The sequence below is a fragment of the Spodoptera frugiperda genome, chromosome 20, assembly GCF_023101765.2.
Source record: "Spodoptera frugiperda isolate SF20-4 chromosome 20, AGI-APGP_CSIRO_Sfru_2.0, whole genome shotgun sequence".
NCBI lineage: Eukaryota > Metazoa > Arthropoda > Insecta > Lepidoptera > Noctuidae > Spodoptera > Spodoptera frugiperda.
The window spans coordinates 7,337,367-7,360,697 of record NC_064231.1 but is presented as its reverse complement, the minus strand read 5'-3'; the positions used below and the strand labels follow the sequence as shown (position 1 = coordinate 7,360,697).

At 34.6% G+C, this 23,331-nt stretch overlaps 3 protein-coding genes across 3 annotated transcripts; all 3 read right to left on the bottom strand.

Annotated features, from left to right (window-relative positions):
* Positions 1-1,316: 1,316 nt before the first annotated feature.
* LOC118282304 (endocuticle structural glycoprotein SgAbd-8-like) lies at positions 1,317-2,097 on the bottom strand. The gene is made up of 2 exons (XM_035603324.2): positions 2,023-2,097; positions 1,317-1,796 (listed from the first exon to the last, which is right to left on the bottom strand). The coding sequence occupies exons 1-2, from the start codon at positions 2,032-2,034 to the stop codon at positions 1,410-1,412; spliced, it is 399 nt and encodes a 132-aa protein (XP_035459217.2). The 5' UTR covers positions 2,035-2,097; the 3' UTR covers positions 1,317-1,409.
* Positions 2,098-6,061: 3,964 nt separating this feature from the next.
* Positions 6,062-15,352, bottom strand: LOC118261727 (uncharacterized). The gene is made up of 9 exons (XM_050701517.1): positions 15,213-15,352; positions 14,602-14,930; positions 14,189-14,279; positions 13,938-14,013; positions 12,921-13,201; positions 9,740-9,877; positions 9,350-9,525; positions 8,255-8,375; positions 6,062-6,411 (listed from the first exon to the last, which is right to left on the bottom strand). Exons 2-9 carry the CDS (start codon positions 14,928-14,930, stop codon positions 6,250-6,252), a joined length of 1,374 nt encoding a protein of 457 aa, XP_050557474.1. The 5' UTR covers positions 15,213-15,352; the 3' UTR covers positions 6,062-6,249.
* Positions 15,353-19,118: 3,766 nt separating this feature from the next.
* LOC118282151 (larval cuticle protein 1) lies at positions 19,119-20,072 on the bottom strand. Its single transcript, XM_035603089.2, has 3 exons — positions 19,912-20,072; positions 19,681-19,796; positions 19,119-19,565 (listed from the first exon to the last, which is right to left on the bottom strand). Exons 1-3 carry the CDS (start codon positions 20,020-20,022, stop codon positions 19,349-19,351), a joined length of 444 nt encoding a protein of 147 aa, XP_035458982.2. The 5' UTR covers positions 20,023-20,072; the 3' UTR covers positions 19,119-19,348.
* Positions 20,073-23,331: the final 3,259 nt, after the last annotated feature.

The following is a 23,331-nucleotide window of genomic DNA, read 5'->3' as shown; positions in this document are numbered from 1 at the left end:
CATTAAATTAAATGTCACAATTGTAATATGTTGACTAAAACTATTCCCAATTCGATTCAAAACTTGTAATACATACTTTGCGCCATGACCTTTTGACACTTCAAAAAGAAGTTTCGCGCCGGTTCTCATTAATATATTAATATTTAGGGATAATTATCAATAGCCTTCGAACATCATCAATAAATAAATAAAACTATTAGTTATAGAATTACGAGTATTACACGTAATCGTAATGTAAGTACTTACAAGAAGACATCAATTTTGTAAGAACTCTTACGTACGTTCTACTAAATGATACATTGTCGTTCGTCGGATCAATAGATAGTAATAAAGTTTAAAATTTCTCTGTCAGAGGGCTTGAATCGGAACACATAATATTTAGAAGAATCTCCTTTGCCCTTTAGGAGGAACCTATTTAATGCATAATGTTCTTATTCACCCCTAGTTTAAACACATATAGGCATACCAAACATAATTACTTAAACAAAATCCTAATCCATGACCCGACACTCATCATACGATCACTGATACCATCTCCCGCTCATTAAGTCCTTGTTGATTGAATAAACTAAGATTGTTAACATAATTAACAAATATATGCAGGGTGTGCCGATACCAATTATCTGTTACAGTGATAATGTCAGAGGTAATCGATTACCAACTCTAACATGCTATTAATATTTGCAAAAACACACCGATTACGTATTACCTATTAATTTTTGAAGCTTTTATTTTAAGTTGAACAAGTAATCGGATATTCGTGATACCTCGTAGATGAATAGGCGCGGTTTAGATTTTTGATATTGATAATCTAATAATGCGGTTGGGAGCTAAAGGTATTAATTTAATAATGTTGTAGTTTAAGATTGATGATGATCAATTTTAAAGTATTGTGTAATGATATATCACAAAAGAGAAATAATAGATACATCGACTGACATAGGAATTGAAATTATAAGACTTCTACACGGGAAACCACACTTGTAATCAAAACATTTTTACTGAATCTAATATTAAGTTCTAGAAAATTCAAAACATCTACTGATTTTTTGTAATATTATAAATCTATTTATTTTGGTGATACTTAAAATTAATTAGATAGCCGACGCCGGTTTGGCCGGTTCTTCATCAAATTGTTCTTATTCATATTACTTGACCTTCACATTTCAAAAAATAATAAAAGAGAGTAAAACATATTTTAAATAAGCATCATTAGTTCAGCTTGTGAACTAGTTATTTTAATTCAATAACGAGCATTAAATAGTAATTATAATTAAATTTGATTTAAGTAGGGATTGGAGAATGAAATTGCTTAGTAATGAGTTACGTTAGCTTTATTCATAGTAGAAAATTATAAAATACGCATCACAATGTGATTATGAGTATTATTGCATCAGCCAACTTGAAATCTATTGTGCCTCAGCAGCTTGAGGTGGGGCGGCGGTGGCGAGGTAGGCGAGGGAGCGCTGGATGGCTTCAGGTACTGGGGGAGCGGTGGGCAGATGGGCACCAGTTGGGTGGTAGCCGTTCTCGTCAGCGGTGTAAGTCAAGTGGATGGGTTCACCGTTCTCGCCAGGGTAGGAGAACTCTCCCTGCACTTCCAAAGCATCAACCTCTCCAACCTTCTTCAGCTCTCCCTTCTGGTCAGCAGAGATACCATTGCCAGTTTCGAAGGCATATTGGTAGGATCCGTCACCGTTGATCTGGCTGTCATCCTTCACAATGGGGATGGGTTCGGCAGGGGCTCCTTGTTGTGGGGCAGCGAACGCCACCGCAACCAGCATACAAGCCAACACCTGCGTTCAAAAAATATAATTAATAAGTGAACTTAATTAAGCACAAAAACAATTATTTTGATAACTAATTATTTTCAGAACACTAATATGATTGAGATAAATGTCTGTTTTGAAACGTTTGTTGTTTATATTATATTCCAACTAAAGCACAATACACAAAACTGAGTTTTTCTCTGAACACGTGACTGAACTTGTGATTGGTAACACTGAGGACACAAACACTTACAATAGATTTCATTTTGTTATGTTTAGTGATGGTGTAACAAGCAGTGATAACTGTTGTCGACTGATGCTTTCAGGCCTGAAAATTTGAGTTTTTATAGTTATCACACTTGCCCACCTCCCTACATCCTAGTTTCACAATTCATTGTTGTGTCGCAAAATCTATGAAATAAGTAAACATTGGGTGCATTACCTCGCCTCGTGTATGTCAACTTGACGGCGACGTAATGGTAAACAACAAACATAACGGATCTCCCATATATTCAGTATTGGCCTTAGTAGCGCAAGCTGTGTTTACCCAAAAGATTTACATTCATACAAATCGACAATTGCCCACGGCCGAATTTGTCACAGTTACTCAAATTCTCAAACGTACAGTACGTTCATCGTAATCATCGTACGATTCTAATACTAGACTTCATTTCCATCATTGGCATTTAAAAATTTATTGAATTTATAATATGTGTATTTTTGTAGTAGGTAGTAGGTAACATATTAATAGGCAATAAACTAGTATATAATTATCATATGTACACGCGATCTGACTCTTCTCGAGGTGAAGTTCACGACACGGGTGCGTGATAATAGAATTTCTTCAATGGCTCGTGGCGAGCTTCAAGTACCGCCCGTAGTACAGCACACAGCGCCAATTACGTAAAGTTCTCGAGAGGATCCATGACACATCGATCCAATCAAGTCTATAGTTTCGCCATCGTATCCGCGGATAATGAGCTTGGTTATTAACCTCTCTACCTATTACCTATTTCGTAATGTTGTCCATATTTAACTGTCATCATATAACAATTATACGAAAATGATCTATGTCCTAATGTTAACACGATGCTGCGAATAACAGGCACTACTTAAAATAAATCCGATCCGATCAATCACAATATTCTTCAAAAAAATATTCATCGTTTAAGTTTATCTTAGATATTTATCTAAAGTCGAACCTGTAAACTGTTTCAAGCTTTATACCAAGCTTTTGTTAAATAGGTACCTAGCAAGATTAGTTTAAAATCCTTTTAAAACAGTTTGTACTCGTACTACAGAGTTCAGAGTTTGTACGAAAAAATACGTTTATTTTGTATAAAATTATGAAGTATTCAGAAATACATACTATTATCAAATAAAATAACTGCCACTGATAAGTTTGTATAATTCGTCTAAAGCACTAAGAAATGTAAAAGGTCATAGGTTCAATTATAATATGCTAAACCACAGAGCTACAATAAACGATGACGTTGTCTTAAAGAGTGGGTTAATACTCAGCGTATTTTCCCAGAATAAAATTAAACAAGCTTTTGTTGTTCAGGTTTGCCAATAAAATAGAATCGTAAAACAACATGTTAATAAAATATTATAATACCTAGTAAAAATAGAAAAACGTGTCAATAAAAGTCTCTCGTCTTTTATTGACATTTAATTTTTCAATTCCTAGAATACCTAAATAGAACTAAGGTTGTAAATTGATAACAGAAACTCGTCAATATCTAGGCATTGTAAACAGTATTGTCTTTGTTCTACCAATTTGCACAAGTTCAAGTCGTACATTCTATTTTCACTAAGTACTTTCAGTTTTTTCTTTTTTAACACTGTGGTCTTGATTTGATCGTCTGCCTTCACCAGCGACAGTCGTTTCGGTGAGTCTCATATTTTAATATCTAAACTGTCGTCTATTTTGGTTACTGCTTGAAAAAGTTATATTCTTATGATTTCTAGCTTTTTTGTGGAGAGAAGTTTCTAGTTAAGCACTGAGTCCTAGACCATATATAACATTATATTATATTATGCTTTTCTTTATGATTTGAGCTGTCAGCTTTTGTATTAAACATGATATTATGTGTCAATACTTGGTGATTCCATACCTTATGTTACAATTAAGTGCGAACCTATGAATAGCAATTGCCAAGTCACTCTGACACATATATACTCAATCATTTAAATTGTCGGTATCGGATCAATACTGCCTACAGTATTATGCAAGTGAATCCATCCATGGTAGTCTTTATGAATAGGTATTCAGACAACAAAAGATTTCTCTTATATCTCTTATGTAAATCGTATTGTAGATATTTTAGTGAATAGAATGTCTTCAGGCAATTTCTGATATTGCTGCATTACCATCTATTTGTTGGGAGTGGCCCCACGGGTGACTTATGTATGGCTATGATAATTTGATGAAGTCATTTGACATTTAAATCTCCAGTTAATATTTGTTCAAATAACGATATTTTTTGCGAATAATCCAATACTTTGTTTTTTACAGCGTTACGTCTCTTCAGATTTCGTGGCAGCTGTAAGTCTTTGAACACGTGAGGTGCACGGCAATATAGGTCATCTGATTAGTACCTATTTAAATGTATGTAATGTATACAACATTAATGTCATCGTTCCAAAAAGAAGATGACAGAATAACTAGTCAAATAGAACTGAGACCTTGTCACGTGGTGGGTGTAAGGCAGCTTAAGCCTTGATGAGGTCAGCTTTCTGGGTTTATTTGTGATACAAACTTCAAAAAAAAACAGCCTAAGTAACCTCATAGTATTTAATAAAGATTTGGTAGTAGTAATTCCCATACCAAACATATAAGTGGTTAACTATTTCGTAACATAAACAATTTCAAACAACTTTTCTCATTTTGTTATTTTAAAACATATAAAAAAGCCCAAAGCTGTTTAAATGCTACTAAAAAATATTTAGAGTGTACCCATAAAACACTTGAGTACTACGACAGATATAAACAAGTGTTTATTTTTCTTTTAAGTAGGTAAGTACATGTAGGTAGAGTAGGTACGTAACATACATACACAAACCTATTACGAATGAACACAATAGATGACAGACTAGAGCTCTCATTGTATGCAAAGACTTCTCGTGTGGTAGCGATTTTTTTATTTAAAGTATCATGCACAAACAATGCACCAACATAGGTGGACTTAATTCCTAAAGCATTCTATACTAGTCTAGCTGAGTACTTGACACATACAGAGACAGGGCATGGCAGATAAAATAGCATTAGAGTATAATATTGTGTGTGTGTGTGTCAGTGCCACACTTATGTGAACAAAAAAGTGGACACATGTCTGGCGCCAGTATTATAAATACTTATTTCTTATTTTCTTTTATTATAATATCTTGTTTCTTATTAAAATGAATAAGTTACACTGTCTAGTCTACCCGGATAACAACAAAACATTGCATTGCGAGCCAGACGTGTCGGATTACGCAAATTATAACCTTCGTAATTAGCCATGATGCATAGTTCTCTTCTTTTGGGTGTTCTTCGATGTTTTTTGTACCTGTATGGGGCATGTCGATGTTCAAGCGACCTTGACACGGAGTTGCAGGGAAAGTGAACAGACCGGTTATTGAGTAAGGGGTCGAGCCGAACGAACTTCAGCCGCTTAGGACGCGGACATATGTAAGTGATGGATATGATATTACGATGGTAGGTATTGTGATCATTGTATGTATAGCCTAATGTACTAATTATTGGAAAAAAATTGACTTTCATTAGAACATTTAATTTGGAATTCGTTGAACTAATCAAAGGAATATTGGATTCTGACTGAGATAGCGTTAATAATTAAGTGTAATATTAGGTTTTGTACACATATCAAAGCGGTTGTTTTAATATTTGACAGTCCTCGAACATTAAAGAGCTGTCCACGCCAAGCGCAGGGTGTAATTACCATTGACAGCCCGTGAGACGATAATCACCAGACAGTTATAAACTCTAACCTTGTGAATGAACAAACAAACATTTAATCTCCAGCTTACGAAATGAAATTATTAGATCAAAATAAACGGTTTTTAATTGAGCTCTAACTGGCCACCAATTATTTTGCGCAATCCTTATACCGACTAATTTTCTTCTAAACATATTTTTTGTACGTCTATTCCTAATAAATCTTACTCTGATTAATAATTTTCTTACATATTCAAGTTTCGACGACTTGTGACAAAAATAAAATCAAGTTCTTATCAAATATCAAAAGGAGATAACTTGTTTTAATAGAAATTCCAATAAAACGAGACACTTAACATAAAACCATAATATATTATACTTTGCAAAAAATAAAATTATCTTAACTACCTATCAACAGATCACGTATTATGTAACATCCTTTTTTTGTTTTTTTTTTATGTTTAGCGATATAACTAGAGTGGACGGGTAACCTATGACTGAGTTTCATTTGAATAAATCCTAGTCCATTGAATGATGTGTCTAATTCCTTCCATAGTCTCTGTTTTCTGGATTGGGTGGCGGTAGAGTGGCGAGGTAGTCCAAAGCGCTCTGGATTTCTCTAGGAATCGGTGGTGATGTTGGAATGTGAGCGCCCTGCGGCTGGAATCCATTCTCATCTGCTAAGTACTGCAGCTGAATTACCTGAAAGATAAATGGAAAATGTTTGAAGTTTAGAAAACACAACCTTACTACTTAGGTAATAAGTACTATTTGCTCTGTATTCTGTAATTATGTTCCTTCGAGGAATTATAAGGATGACGTTATAGTATGCAAATTTTTGGATGAAAAAATTCTATGATTACAGGCGAGACGACCTTTCATCGGAGGTATTTATTATTTTCGCCTTGGTAAGTTATATTACCTATGTATGAAGGTAACGTGTCATCACTTAGAATGTCAGGAAGACAAGTTAAAGGAATAATTATACATGTCCTACAAATAACTGCAATGGTTCTATGCAACAGTACATTTTTTCCATGGACCACGGGCAAAGTCGTGGACGGGTAGCTAGTAATGACACATAAAAATATTTTTCTGTTAAAAGGTTTTAATGTATGCGAATATCAAAATAAAGATAGTGCCCCAATTATCAGATCGATCTGTCTTCAGGAAAGGCGTAAAATTTCAATGATTAGATTTGACCCAAACAAACTAACGAGGCAAACTAAATAAAACTATTTAATAATATTATACCACAAAGTCATTGAAATATTGATTGTTTAAATATGTCTTCGTTTACTTGAATCATGTTTGATTCTTAGACTTTTCGTGGACCTTAAAAATGTTTGCTTTGACACATTGTATCCGGTCTCTAAGTTATAAAGTCGACAAGGAAAAATATATTAACAGCATCCTATAATTTCCTGAAATAGATATATCAAGAATTCTGTTCTATTTATTTGTACAAGTGGATATATTTGAAGCCAATTGAGGACAAAATTGAAGGTTGTTAGAGCAAGTATAAACATCTTCACAAAAAAAAGATAAATGAATAGCTTGTCAGTAGATTAATCAGTGAATAGGCGGAAGGCTCAGTCATATATGACAACATCATTCTAAAATTAAAGACAAGTGTGATTCCGTAACCATTGTTCAAATATTATAGTTAGAAGTTTGTCATAAGTTGAAATGCCTAGCTTTTAAAATAATGCGTGGATATTAATTTTTATGTTTGAACTTTGCCTGACCCGAAAATTTAAATCTCAGAATGCTATAATATTGTTTGTGGTGCCACCTGTTGTTCAATCAAGTCGATTGCAACTTGTAGTAAGCCTGCAAAAGTTTACTATTCAGTTACTTATCTAAATAATGCTTGCTCTACCATTTCTCTTAGGCGCATGCGTCAAAAGTTACTAACGAAAACCAGCGTAACATTAACGAAATACTTTGATTTATGTACGAATAAATAATATATAAATTTCAATATTTCACTAAGCCTCAATATTAGGCACAAAATTATTATAAATTGTTGAATAAATGCACATAATTTTCGATTTGTATCATTAAAATTCACATACATTTTAGTAATTTACATTTTGCAGACTTTTTTAGTAGCTTCAACTATTTTGTGTAAATAAAATTTTAAAAGACTTCATTTATTTTCCAGCTAGAACTAAAAACGTCTTGATTTTGACAACACGTGTTGTGATTTGTATAAGCAACATAGATTTTAAACGTACACTTTGTCAATAAAGAAGGACAATACAAAAAATGATCATGTCGTTTGTTATTTGAAGATGTGTAATACGTGCAATTTATACTACAAACTAATTTGTAAAAAAAATACCCGTCCTATTCGTCGTCGGGTAAAAAGAGGTGAGCCTATTCCGTACAACGAGAACAAACCAGTCTCTTGCTCATGCTCATAATTAAGAATTTCAAAAATAAAATCGCATTATAACACTACAGTAATTTGTTCAAAACTCACGCTTGTTATCACTACGACGTTGATAGAAAATATATAGCAAATAATTTATTTATATACCTGTCCATCAGGTGCTGTGTACTGGTACTGTCCCTGGGCTACTTGAGCTTCCTGCTCGGGTATACCTTGGTTCTTCACATACCCTTGTTCTTCTGCAGATATGCCGTTGCCCGTCTCGTAACTGAAACATAAAAAAAATATAGATCTTTTCACTACCTTCATATAAGTACCCTATAAACTTATGTGACAGATGGTTCACACAAATTACGCTTTAATTCAAAACAGACTCTAAGGTGGATATCATTAGTTGTAAAATTAAAAAAACATATCTTAATACAATTTCGTGAAGATTGTACCTAATGAAGTTTTTAATTTAAATTTGAAATTTTTTGGAAGTGACCTTTAAACAAAAATGTAAAAGTTTTTCAAGACGCTTGTATCTTATATCTGTGAGTTTTGTTATTTAATAACTAAGTATAATAAAGATTGATGGATAACCTTCAGGTTTAATACATATGTTAAATGTAACATCTTTATATACGAACATAATTCAATCTTTCATATTCAAATCTATAAGTATATTATTAATGAATGGGAAAATAAATATACTAACTTATACTTTTGCTTTTGTATAATAAAACATCAGTTAAATAGTTATGCTTATAGCGTAATTATATAACGATCACTAAAGCGACATTTATTATGGGAACTCGTTTTTACACATTTGTTGTTATTAAGTTCAATAAGTTTTACGTTAACTTAAACCTCTTACCGCCGTACTCAGAGTCATTTAATGGTTACTTAACTCAATCCTTAGCAATTGATTTCGATACAAAATCGTTACTAAGAAATAGTTTAAGTAATCATTAAATGTCTCTGAGTGCGGCAGTTATTATGTATCTTTATATTTAATACCGTCTGTTGTCTATACACAATACTCTAAAGCTACTCAACTAAATAAATTAAAATTATATTACTTGGACACTTTTAATTTTTAGAAATGTTTAACATATTAACATAGAGACTCAGCGACCCCACAGTCAAACCATTACAACGGTTTTGTGGGGCTTAGTATATTAAAATATTACATTTTAGGACTGTGTGGAAATGGAATAAATAAATATATAAAATAAATAACTAAGTTTGAAGACCTACCTCCATTTGTAAGACCCATCAGGATTCTGGACATGTTCCTGTCGTATGATGGGAATGGGTTCTGTGGTGTACTGCTGAGGCTGTTGTTGTTGCTGTTGGTATATGCCCTGTGGTTGGAAGGGCTGGAAACTACTGACGTCAGCGTACACTGCGCCAAACACACATGCTAGGAGTATCTGGAATTAAGGATCAAGGGTATTAAATTAATAATGATAGACACTTACTTGCAGAAATTTGGTAACAATCCTAGAGTTACTTTTTGACTGTTTCCACTAAAAACAGAAAAAACAAGGAATTCTAACTTGAAACTAAACTGTACAAATGTAAATGCTCACTACTCCACGAAAGTATGAGAGTAAAAATCCAAAATTGAGGGCCAATGAAACTCACAATGCACTTCATGTTGAACCAAGTAGAATGCAGTAAGAAGGATGCGTGTATTACAAAAGCAATGGAATGATGCATTTTGGATTCACCCCCGGTATTTATACCGAAAACTTTTGTCGCAATTACACATCGCAACGGATTCTGTATATATTTTATGATCATGTGTACAACGAAGGACAGTTGGCGTCCCTTATGGTACCGAAACATCGCAAGAAACAATTGAATAAGGACTTAATTCTCTTACCAATAAGGCTTAAATGGCCCAATAAAGCTCAAGATGAAATTGGAAATTATTGCTTTTTCGTAAATTTTTAATACATACATTCATTTTAATTTTATTGCTATAGTTTTTTGTAATGTTGCGTGTTGAGGAGTAATGAGCCTGCTAATTAGTACGTGATCAGAATTTTTAATGTTTATTATATGAAGCGCTTCAGTTCATTAAAGAAGTCTTTACATACATAGGCGTGTAAAACATCACATTTGAGAGCTTAATGTTGAATTTCCTCTTATGTAATATGGTTCGTAGAAACATTGTGATCATAATCTAAATCTTAATGCATCAATCTTAATGAATAATTCAAATAATACGATGAGTAGATCAGTTTCATCTTAGTTTTATATCTCCGTCGTGCTATTGAAAACCTTCGCTAAAAACCGAGCTGTCAAATATAGACTAATTTTATTCAAGTTAAAATTATGACGTCAATGAATCAATTATGAAATGAAAGAATATTAGAAGTTGATAACGAATTTCCTAACTTTCAATGGAACTCAAAAGCTACGGTACTATAATAGAATTTCGATATGACGTCATATGGCCATGACGTCACTTGTCTGTATAAAGCTAAGCTTAAGTCTTTGGCTGAAAACTGTTGAAGGCAAATCATCCGCTAACGTCGGTCACAGGTGACCACCATGGCGTTCAATGTGTTAACTAGGCGAATCAGTGGAGGTGAATCCCAGAATTCAGTCGCATCCTAATTGTGACATACTATATAGTTCAAAGAAAAAAAATGTCAAGTACAATTCGAATTCGGGGAATTACTATTTTATCCTCATACATAAGGATATAATCATTACGAAACAAACTATTAATCAAACTTTCTTATTGAATTTTCGACTCTGATTCATGGTACAGAAGGTTGGTTATTTCGTGGCCGTGACCACTGAAATCTTATTTGCCTAAGCAAAACGTTAAATCAAATTTTAAACGTTAGGAAATAATAAATGCATTATTTCTGTGCATACAGCTAAAATAGTGCATTAAAAAGTATTTGTCTCATTGAGTAGAACGGGGATTACAGAGGGCTTAGTACAAGTTTGTTTTACGTTTAATGAAATCGAAACAAAAGCGCGTTCGGCGCTCTGATTGGTTGGTTTATTCAAGACGGCCAATCATAGCGGCGAACGCGCTCTCGTTTCATTTTCGTTCAACGTAAAGCAAACTCATACTAAGGGTACTGGAAAAGTCACGAATCTCTGGAGGGTTTGATACTTATTGTAACTTTCGTGAGACATACTAAATTAATTATTATGTTAACTCTCAAAGAGTTCCTCGTCAAAACATTACGTGAGTAAGCCGATAACATAATAATTGATTTGATACTTGATTTGAGAAAGGTATCAATGAATCTTTCGCTCTTTAATATTGGCAATAAGTAATGAAAAGAGGCCATACTGTAAATTGACTACTTCGTTGGTCGAATGGTCGCAAGTACAGCTGCCGGACAAGGGGTCTCGGTGTAGTTTCACGGGTCAGCCAAAGTATTACTGGGGTATTTTCGGTTTTTCGAAAAATTTCTCAGTGATAACTAGCACGGAGTCTGAAATTGTGTCCAGTATATGGCAATAGGCTCAACCCCTATTACATGGGACTTATAACACAAATGGTGAAAAGTGGGTTTACATTGTATAGCGGCATTACGTGCTGTAATGTGCACCTCTGTCTACCCCTTCGGGGATAAAGGGCATGACGTTGCTTCGTACTGTAAATTCTGGAATGAACACTTGTGGTGTTACATTACATTTATGATAATTTTGACACGAACTTTTTGAATGATTTAAGTCACAGGATCGTAAGTCACGCAGCTGATCTCAGCCACACACCTCGCAACAATCGTACTCCTCTGAAGTTATGACTCGAAACATGAGTATAAAAATTCTTATGAACATGTACATGAAAAGATACGTGTAGGTATTCTGGTGAAATCTTGTCTTACGGACTAATTTATTCCTCTGTGGTAGGTACTTGGTTCTGCACATAATTAAATTATGTTTCTGTCTTTGACTTATTAATTTGTTTCAATATATTATTAAGTTTCTAAGCCATTTGGATTTCATATTTATGTCTAACCGAACAACGAATTCTAAATATCTTGTGGAAAATAAAGCAAAAAAAATACACTTATTACACTTATCGAGCGAAAAACCATTGATTTCATAAACATTTATCAAAAAGTACTTTATTAGGTACTCGACTGAATTGGGATTAAACATGAATTAAATAGATAGACACCAGCTTTTAAATTTGTATAACGAATATAGCATAATTAATTAATAATGCAGTAAATAAACTATGTAAAAACGTCGCGCATTAAGCTTTCAGCTATTTATCTTAAGTGCCATATTGATTAATATAAAGAGCGGCACACTGGTGTGGGTGTTACGCAAACCACGGTATGCAACATCTTTAAAAGCCGCCGAAGGTAAGCAGCCAATGGAGTAGGGTTTTAAAAGGGATAGGGAAAACACTAACTTTAAACCTTCACGAGCTATTAAAGAGCTTTAAGTTGTTTCATAGAAGCAAGTTTAATAAAGAAAAAAGAATTTATCAATACTTTCCATACCAGTTTGATAAAACTGACGCACGAGTTGACGTCAAACCGAAATTGCATTTAAATTATTCAAAAACAGGTTGCTGTTTTCATAATTGCCAATTAATACTTGTATAATAAAAATTTTCAAAAAAAGAATTATCGTCTTGTCGCCCTTCATCGTTAATAGAGGGCAGACCAGTCGTTCCGCGTAACATCTTGTCTAGCCAATTTTTTTCGATGTAGAAAGAAATTAAATCAAACCACTTACTTTATATCACAGTTTTTATTCATATATACCATTACAAATATGCATTTTCGTTTCTATCTACAAAGAATTTGCATCTTATTTATTCGTTTTATCTTTAAGCTGATTCCTTTTTATTTTCTTGGTTAGAGTTATTGTTTTGGCCTCCGTTGCGGTAAGGGTTGTAGGTATTAGGGTTGTAGTAAGGGTTGATCTTCGTAGGGTCGTAGGGGTACCTGGGGTCGTAAGGCCGGTTGTAAGGTCCAAAATTGTTGTACCTGTTTCTGTAAGGATCGTAGCGGTTGTATGTCGGGTCGTAAATTTGTTTATTAATTCCATCTACAGGTAAAATGGGTGCAGTCTTTCCGTTAGCAGGAATGTGCACGCCTGAAGGTCTGAACCCTGGAATTTAAAAGAAAAAGGTAAATATTTAATGATAAAAGATTTTTTAAAGTTCACATCTTAGGTTGTAAAAGCACAAAAGACCGTCGATAGTGATTTGCATTAATCAATTATAAAATTATAGTGTTCGTGACATTTTTCAGTACTTAAATGGCAGTATTTATATTTTATCTGAATAAATTTGAATAGATTTACTCGCAACGGCGCCTGACTACATGTAACACCATTTATGGGGTTTGCATCATACGATGTAAGAATTTCCTTTTCGTATGACACTTTTAAGCGACTTTATTTTACCTTACTCAATGTTATAATGAAATACATGATTATGAAGTCTTATTATTTTCTTGAGGTAATACTTTGATATCGCCATGAATGGTTATTTTTTAATTACTCACATCACATCAACAGCCTGTAAGTGGCCACTAGTAACCAAAACGCCTCTTCCCGCATGGAGAAGGTTTGAGCATTAATCACCACGTTTGCTCAATGCGGGTTAGTGATTTCACATTTATAACTAGAAATCATAAGCCCAAGTTTCCTCACGATGTTTTCCTTATAGTCAGTGGTGTCTAAATAATCTTAGAAAATACATATAACTCAGCAAAAGTCACATTGGTATTTTACCGTTGTTAAGTTTTGAAACCTCTGGTCCACCACGACGTTTTAACACATCAATTTTTAATTGCTATTTTTTAATAAATCTATCGAGAACACGCAAAGCAAAATATTTTACCGTTTTCGTCGGCGATGTAGCTCACTTGAATAGGTGTGCCTTCAGGCGAGATGTAGGCGTAACTTCCTTGCACAACCTGGAAGCCAAAGTAAAATTAATAAATTAAAAAGAATTTATTGACATTCTACACCACATAATAGCAGTAAAGTTGTGTGAATAGCATAAATATATGAAAAAAGGGATGGAAATTATATACTAAGAGCTAGATTTTAAAATTAACCACGTCATGTAAAAAAAATATTTATTTTTACCTGTGTCCCTTGTGGGTTTCCGGCATTATCGATAAAAGCATCTTTCAAATATCCACTTTCTTGAGCTTGCTTACCATCAGCGGTAGAAAAGCTGAAACGTACATACAAATTACTATTAAATACAATAAAAATAAAATAATGCTCGAAAACTAACCTGCCTACTACAGAGAAACTTGATAAACACATTTTTAATATATACTACACTTAAATTAAATCGTAGATATACCAATATAGTTTAGCTAATTGGCGCTTACACTCATATCTAATTCCCTGACTATAACACTAAAGTTGACTTCAACACTTCAGTAATTTCAATCAGTTCTATAAAAACCAAATTGTAATATACCTATATTTACAACGTCCACCAAACTTTAATTTCTGAGCAAAGTAGAAATTAAACAACGTGCACTAACCTGAAGGCATAAGTTCCATCAACACCATGTTCGCTGGAATACGACAGGATAGGAATAGCAGGGCCACCAGCGTAGTTATAATAAGGATTATTGATGCCAGGCAAAACAGGCCTAGCACCTGGAGCAAGTGGAACGGGAGTAGGGATCACCGGCCTGACTGGTGATGCAAAGGGAACCGTAGTTGGTACTACCGGTGTGGATCCTGGGACAAATGGAAAAGGCGTAGGGACAACAGCAGTAGGTGGTACTACAGGCGCTGCAGGGAATGGAAATGGAAATCCTGCTATCAAAGTGCTGTACAGCAACACACAGCTTACGATACGGAACATCTGAAACACAAGAAGGATAGAAAAGGTAGAAAAATATAAAAATGTTAGATACGGTTATGACAGTTAACCCAGCTGCTTATCCATCACATCACTATACAGTAATAGTAGTTACCCTTACTGCACGCTGGACGGAATTCAGAGACCAAAACACCTTAACTTGATTATTACCAAAATAATAGTCGAATTTTGTATTTAACTTTTTGCACCAAGATAAAAACAGCACTTAATTTTAAATATGAAATATATTTTTAGAACAATTCAAGTCGCAATTTATTCATTTACCTCAACAATTCTCAAATCGGACTGCACTCGTTGTACTCAAACTGTAACTGTTAGCGTGGGATCCAAATATTCCATTTATAGGCAGCAGGGTTGCTGTGTACGGATATTTTTTTGTTGAGCCATCGCTCAAACGTGAATGTTACACACGTCTCTTTAACTCATCAGCTGTTATTAACCGCGTTATAGTTACAAACACCCAGCTGGTAGTAGTGCACAAAGCTCAACACGAACACGACGGTTGCAATCACTTAGCAATTTTAACTCCAAATTATGCTAAATGTTACAGGGCGCAGTTACTTTAAGACATCAACACAATTAGGCTTATTGCAGAATATCTAATAGCTGGGTGGTCCATAAGCACTTCGCATCCTATTCGCAAAATATACGAATTTCAGTCCCTCTTTTCAATTATGAACCTAACGACAACTCCTAATTTTAGCACACTGCTTATTTAGACTATCATAGTACATATTAACGATTATACTTTCCAATAAGGTCCTGAGTTTGACAAATTAGACAAAATAGCTCTTTATGGGCATTCCAAACCTATCTAGAAAAGTAGATAGGTTTTGAATATTATTAGACATCTACATATGTATCTAATACAATAAGTATTCTTTGTATCTTTCTCAATGTTGATTTTAAATAAAAGGGCTGTGGACCAATCACATTTGTCTCAAAACTGATAACTGACGGAGTACACGTAGGCCCTTTAGCCAGGTGGGATGATAAAGTACTTCCAAAATGCCATCTTATCAATGCCTTTCATAAATAAATAGACAGGACGTAGACTCCTAGCATAAGTGGCATGATTTTTCATAATTATTATAAGAATACAAGAAGTAGAGGCATAATTACATATAATTTTAAAATATTATGTAAATAAAACTATAAAAACAGTCCCACCAACGCATATTCATGACAATAGTTAATAAGAAACATTATTTCATTATGTAAGTAGAATTTAATTAAGTATTTCATAAGTTTCCCGAAGCCAACACTTTTGTTACGCATAAAAGTAGGCACTAGCCTAGCTAGTGTTCTAACTTTAACATGTATATTTGCACTCATTAGGCTCTATAATTACAAGGAGGCCAAAAGTTGGGGTTTCATTATTCCGTGGCGTTAAGATAAAGATCTTATTGTCAATTTATTTACATGAGTTACACCAACGCTAACTAATTACACGAAGAGTAATTTTTTTGGTGCATTATTACGGATCTTGTGAATTAATTCGTTGAATAACATGAATTAATTTATCATGTTTCTTAATCTGTTTATACAGTGAACACTGGTGTTTTGGTTAAGGTATAGTAGTAGATGGGTCATCATATCATCATATCTGAAAATTCAGCGTGCATTTAATAAAAATGTTGTGGCGACACCTGACAAGTGACAGATGACAGAAGCCGCACATAGACTATCGACGAGCAACAACGGATGACGTCATAAATATCCTGCATCGCACATATGAAGTTTACATGCGAATTAACACGGATAGAAAATCCCAACGAACAACGGATGGGCAGAAAGCCCGCCAGCCACGATCACCTCGCCTGGTCGGAGGATCCTCCTTTTCTTAGAGAACTTTACTATCTGTTCCCTAAAATGTACACCTCTGCCTATCCCTTGAGGGATAAAATACGTGACGATTCGATGATAAAAGATAGACTACAATCTTACAGTAAACGAATTTGTCAAAAGTTTCTTTCGTCGTAATACAGAAGCTATATGCGTACAGCGTAACGCAATAATAAAATAAAGGTTTACATAATACGTGTACATGGGAGTAACTAAGTAAAGTCACGATCACAGTTCTGTTTAAAAGTAGACATTGGTTGTGAATGGCAAGTGATGAACATAATTAGACGGTAGCATGCATACAGCACTAAAGTACGACCTACGCATTCTTGGAAAATCTTAGTACATAGTATAGTAGGATACACGTTTCTTTAACAAGCTGCGTTTAAGCAAGTTGAAGATGAAATACGTTCAAAATTGAAGCTTTACACAACAATTCAATTGTACTAGATGCATTATTATTTAAACAACATCTCATCAACATTTTAATTAAAGCCGAGTTCGTTTCCCACGATGAGGGTGTTCTTAATTAATTGGTATTACTTAAGTCAGTGATACCGTGCTAATGTAAGTTCACTATTACACAGCTTTTGTTTACTTATCTTACTGGTCATGGTCTCTTTGTCTACTCGTTGTCACTCATTGATCGATGGCCCAAATTATGACATAGTTAATTAAATAAAACATACATAATAGTGCCTGCCTTGTTGGTCGAGGTTCGATTCCTGGGTCGGGCAAAGTATCACTGGCCTTTTTTCTGATAAAAGTTACGTAATCCTATTACATAATTAATATTATTGATATGAAAGTACGTATGTTTGTTTGTTACTCCATCACGTCAAAACAGTTGAAAGGATCGAGATGAAATTTGGAACAAGGGTAGATTATGGCCTGGAATAACACATCGGCCAGGTTTTTTATCCCATGGGCAGGCGGACAAAGCCGCTGGCAGAAGCTAGTGAAAATTCAGAGTGACAATGTAATTACAAATCGAACATTAAACAAAAACTGTCTATTAAAAAACTGGGTTTAAATCTGTATCTTTTCACCTACTTTTTTACATAAAAGTATGGCCCACTGGTATTATTTGCCCCTGTGTTGTTTGTGCATTTATTATTACTCTGCCTAGGAATCGAACCTGCTACACGATGAGGTGCGGCCGATCGGCAATGTCCAAACCGGCCGGCCACCAGTAAATTATAAATGTATAATATCATTTAATTTTTTTTTTATTTGACACACAGCATTCTAAAATGTATATTCTATTTCAATAACCCTTAATTAGAATAATACGATGATAAGGTATAATTATTTCCTGGATTTTTTAAATATTTGATATAAACAACCTTTTTTAGGGTTCCGTAGCCAAATGGCAAAAAAACGGAACCCTTATAGATTCGTCATGTCTGTCTGTCTGTCCGTCCGTCCGTATGTCATTTCAAGCATGTGCTTGAAAATCTACAATATTTAGACATATATCAGTGGTCTCAAATGTTTGCCTGATTGAATAATATATACTGACTCGTTGTTCTTCATCTCCCGTAGTTAACCAGCCTTCACTGATGAAGAAAGGACGCCATTCTCAGTTAATTCTTACCTTAGTTGATTGGTTTGAGTGGAAGTTCAAAAAAGTATGAGTTGAAACAGACTCGGGGGACGGACATATCTCAGTAAGATGGTGGCGATGGGGCCTAGTAGGGCTGATGCCTGATTCAGAGCTGCGGACTACTTAGCGGGATTACCGGGGCTCCGGCTCGAAAAGCAGGAGTAGGAACAGGGTGGTTTGAGTCTGACACTCACTCTCGCCTCGCTCTGGCGAGAGAAGTAATTGGATGATTTTTACCCCCTTTAAAAAAAGAGGTTGGTACAAATATAGTATTGCAAAGTAGGTACCGATAACGCACATAATATACATAGATATACGCATGCTGATTGTGCTTAAATATGTGATCGACTGTGAAGAAAGTAAAAGAAAAAGTAGTTTCGAGGTTACTATTTATTTTTATTTATTTTACTTTGCTTTCTCTCTATCTCCTTGGGACCAGACGTGAATTCATATCCTTACATAAGACACTTTTGTACCGGTTTGACACAAAACAATATAATATATTACCTACTATACCTACTCATTTGATGAAATTAATAAAAATGGGAAAAACATTCGGTACCTATTATTCTCTACAATTTAATTATGTAATGGGTCCTTCAAATAAATTACTTTCTATGTTTCTGAACCATACCTGTTTTCTACTTTTACTATTCGGGTCATAATAAAAAGGAGAGGATTTTGATGTAGGTATAAGAGTCATCATTGAAACGTATAAATTACTTCAACTATTTTTTATTTACAGTGTCACTATTGATAAAACAACTTGTATAAAAATGTACATATGACTAAAAATCAGTAAGACTAAAGTTACATAGGTACACTAGATACGTCTATGTCATATTAGTATTAGATGTTCATCTAAAACAAAGATAAAATCAGTAACAATTGATTAATTCATGTAGTCCCGAATCAATCAATTATTAATGAAAGTGTCGTCTGTGGTAGCTTATCTCCTGGCAACGGGGACCTTGGGGATGGAGTCTCCTTCCGCGTGGAATCCGTTCTCGTCAGCGTAGTAGCTAATGGTCTCAGGTTTGCCGTCGACGTTGGTGTAGGAGTAAGAACCGCGGACAACAACGACGGACTGGGGCTTGTTCTCCTCGTCAACAACTTGCTTCACCTGACCTTCTTCCTGGCGGTTGATACCGTTCTCGGTCTCAAATCTGTAGGTGATACATAAATTATGATTTTGTTATTCAGTCCTCTAAATATTAAAATTCTACCACTCTAGTTAATATTCCATCAGTTTAATGCCCAAATATTATGTAATTGTCTTACACAAATTGGTAGCCTCCCTCGGGCTGCTGGTCGAATTCAGAGCGCAGGATCTTGATGGGCTCGTCGACGGGGATAGCGGCGGCGACGGCCACGAGGGCGAGGGCGACAATGAGCATCTATATTACACAAAACACATTGTTAAAATACTTTCAATTTTTAAAAACACGACGACAACGACGAGTAGAAGTCACATAACTAAATAGTTAGTAAATATTGTGAAACAGAACGTACCGATTTCATGTTTGGTTTTTGTTCGGTGGCTGGTAAGCAACTGATGCACAGACGATCTCGGAATAATCTTTTATACGTTACGAGACGCTCTGGCATAATGTCAACTGTCATAGACAAAGTCGTTAATCCGGATTTAGTAATTGATAAATAATAATATTAATTTAATCAACGAGATTCATATCCAACACTTCATTAGTAGTATCTAGGAGACATTTGGAGACTCTCTTTGTGACATTACCTACATAATTATCACAGCATGCTAAGAGGTGAGGTAAGGAGCACTGTTTTCTTCTATTATGCTTCGACCCCCGACTTTTCTCGAATAAAATTAGATATAGTACTCAGCCTTAACGGGTTAGAAGTCCCACACCTATCACATTTGTATATAACTTCACGGCCATGGTCTTTAGTACGTACACCTTACACATTACAAAAAACATAACTACAGAGCAAAAAATGTGTTAAATATGCTTAAGAATACTGCGACATACCAATCTACTCACACCTTCAGAAAATAAGAAGCGAGACATTACGTTATATCACGTTGTTAATACACATTTAGCACGGATCTATTTTTATAGAATAGATTGCAATCGATCAGATGAGTCACCTGATGGTAAGCGATCAGCGGCGCCCATGGACACCCGCAACACCAGAGAAGACACAGGTGCGTTGCCGGTCTTTTAAAAAGGAGTATGCTCTTTTCTTGAAGCTCGAATAGGTTCGGAAATACCGCCGATGACATCTCATTCTACAGTTTTGCTATGCAAGGCAGAAAGTTTCGTTTAATTTGTTTGATGATATTACTCCACATAATTATGCCATATCGCAGCGTTACAACAATTCTATATATCTCTTCTTTAAAAACATCAATTAATGCAAATATTTCAAATGACATTGCTAAAACATAAGTTACGACAGAGTTTTAAATGAGATGGTATTCGATTCAACATTTTTTTGTAAGTATCTGGATCCGTACAAAAAAGTTTTTTTTTTTCTTTTCCGCCTGTTTATAAACATAGTAAAATATACACCTATTTTTCAAGAGCTTTCTCAGGAATCACTCTATCTATTGGTGAAAACATACAAAGATCCATACAGTAGTTTTTAAGTTTATCGCATTCATACGACAAACAACGGAGATTTTTTTAATAGTTCGACCTTTCATACGAATTTAAAATTTGGTGATTAGTTTATCATACAATATTATGGTACCACCAAACTGATGTGATAAATTGAAAGATGGAACCTTGGGCTACCTACTAACCAAGATATCGAGTTTAGACTCATTAGTAGTCTTTTTCTCATTAGGTATAATGATAAAAAGTGTTTTAGTTTTGATTTATATTTTAAAGAATGAGCTTCTGCCCGCAACTGTGTCCATGTAGAATATTGACTTTAGTTAGCCAAAACTAATAATTATATTCTACTAGCAAACTCGGCGAACTCCGTTTCCCCACAAACCACACGCAACCAATCCACCGGAACAGCCATCGACACTTGTTTCGCTCTTTTCGCGCATGTTCTATATTGTTATATATTATGGTTATTCTGTTTACAGCCACAACACACCACTGCGTTATGACACAACTCTTTTTAATGAAAAGTGAAACAATTAACTAAATTATCATATGTAAAATGTATTGTAGGTATTAATGTAACATGTATTTACTAGTTGTCATACAGAAAGTAATAACAACAAGGCCGGATCAGGAATGTCGCAAAATCACCTTAATATGACCTTGAACAGCACATGAAAGCATACACCTTTCTAACTTGCTATTTTGGCATGATGCGCCAACACGTACTTTAATTATTCCTCCTACTAAATCGTTTGTCTATCAACAGTAAACTGTCTACATTTGATTAAATTTGATGTCGCCATTGTTTAAAAGTGCTCTCTAGTCTCTAGTTCATAGTTATTCGAAAAAAACTTGAAAATGAAAAGTTGTACTTAAAAGACATTAAAATGTAATTATAATTTATTTACAGTACGAATTATGCTTCTAAAACCACAGTAACATAATAATAGACAATAAGCATCATATTGTTTACTAAACGTCATCAGAATATTGGAGTACATTATTTGCTGATGAATAGTTTATTAACAATATTATTATAATGAATCATCTGACCATTCATCTGCTCGTCGTCAGTAATAGCTTATCTCCTAGCCGCTGTCAGGACTCTCCGTCCCCAAGGTCCGTCAGCGTGGTAACCGTTCCCATTAGCGACACAGCTGATGGTCTAAAGCAAACCGTTGGGATTGGTGTAGGGGCAAGAACCACGAAAAGCGACGAGCTGCATTCACTTCACTTTTTTCCTTTGTTTCCTGATGGCATGACAGAAAACTGCAGATGATAAACAAACTTTTTTCTTTTTCATAACAAAGTCAAAGTCAAAGTCAAAATCATTTATTTCAAATAGACCAGGAAGGCACTTTTGAACGTCAAAGCAAATATAATAATATTAATAACGTCTGTCTGTCGGTCAGTCCTCTAGTGAAGCTATTTGCTCGTTCCAAAGTGTAGATTCCTATGGAGAAGAACGAGCAAGAAACTCCATAGGTTACTCTTTTTCAATCAGATTCACAATACAATTCTTGGTTACATTGTTTCGATTACTTCAGCTATGTGAGAACAATGTAAAACTTATATACAGTCAAAGTGACAGAAAAAGAAAATAACCTAGAGGACAATAAAAATTAATGCAGTCCGGAGCTGACCAGTCCCAGTTGACAGCGCCCGTTCACGAACATGACACGTACACCAGCACCGCCCAACTCAACCATGTTGCAGGGAATCGAGCGATCCAATGCCCGTGCCACCGCCAATGAGACCTTTGAGTGAGCATGACAACTCCAAGCTGACATAAATGCATTCTACTAGTCTAATTTGATTTCAGTTAATTACAGGGCTCTCACATTTACAATAATTGTATAAAGTACAGAATACATCGAAATAATATGGTTATATTACTACGTTTTATTAGTTATCCTGTGGAGCCGGACCAGCTTGCCTCCAAGCATTTTTATCTTCTATATAATCATTTAGTTTGTAGTATGCTTGTCTACATAACGTTTTTTTAATACATAGTTTAAATTTTGATTCATTCAGATTCTGTATTTCCATTGGAACTCTATTATAACATTTAACACAGAATCCCATAAATGACTTACTTATTTTTGACAATCTAAAAAATGGTTGACTTAATCTATCCTTATGTCTAGTTTGATAGTTGTGTCTGTCAGATACTTTCGCAAACAAATGTAGGTTTTTTCTAACATACATAATATTTTCATAAATAAATTGACATGGAACGGTCATAACAAAATCAATATATCGACTATAATTTTCTCTTCTAATACCTAATTTGTCTAATAATTTTCAGTCAAAATCACTTTTGACCAATCTGTTCAAT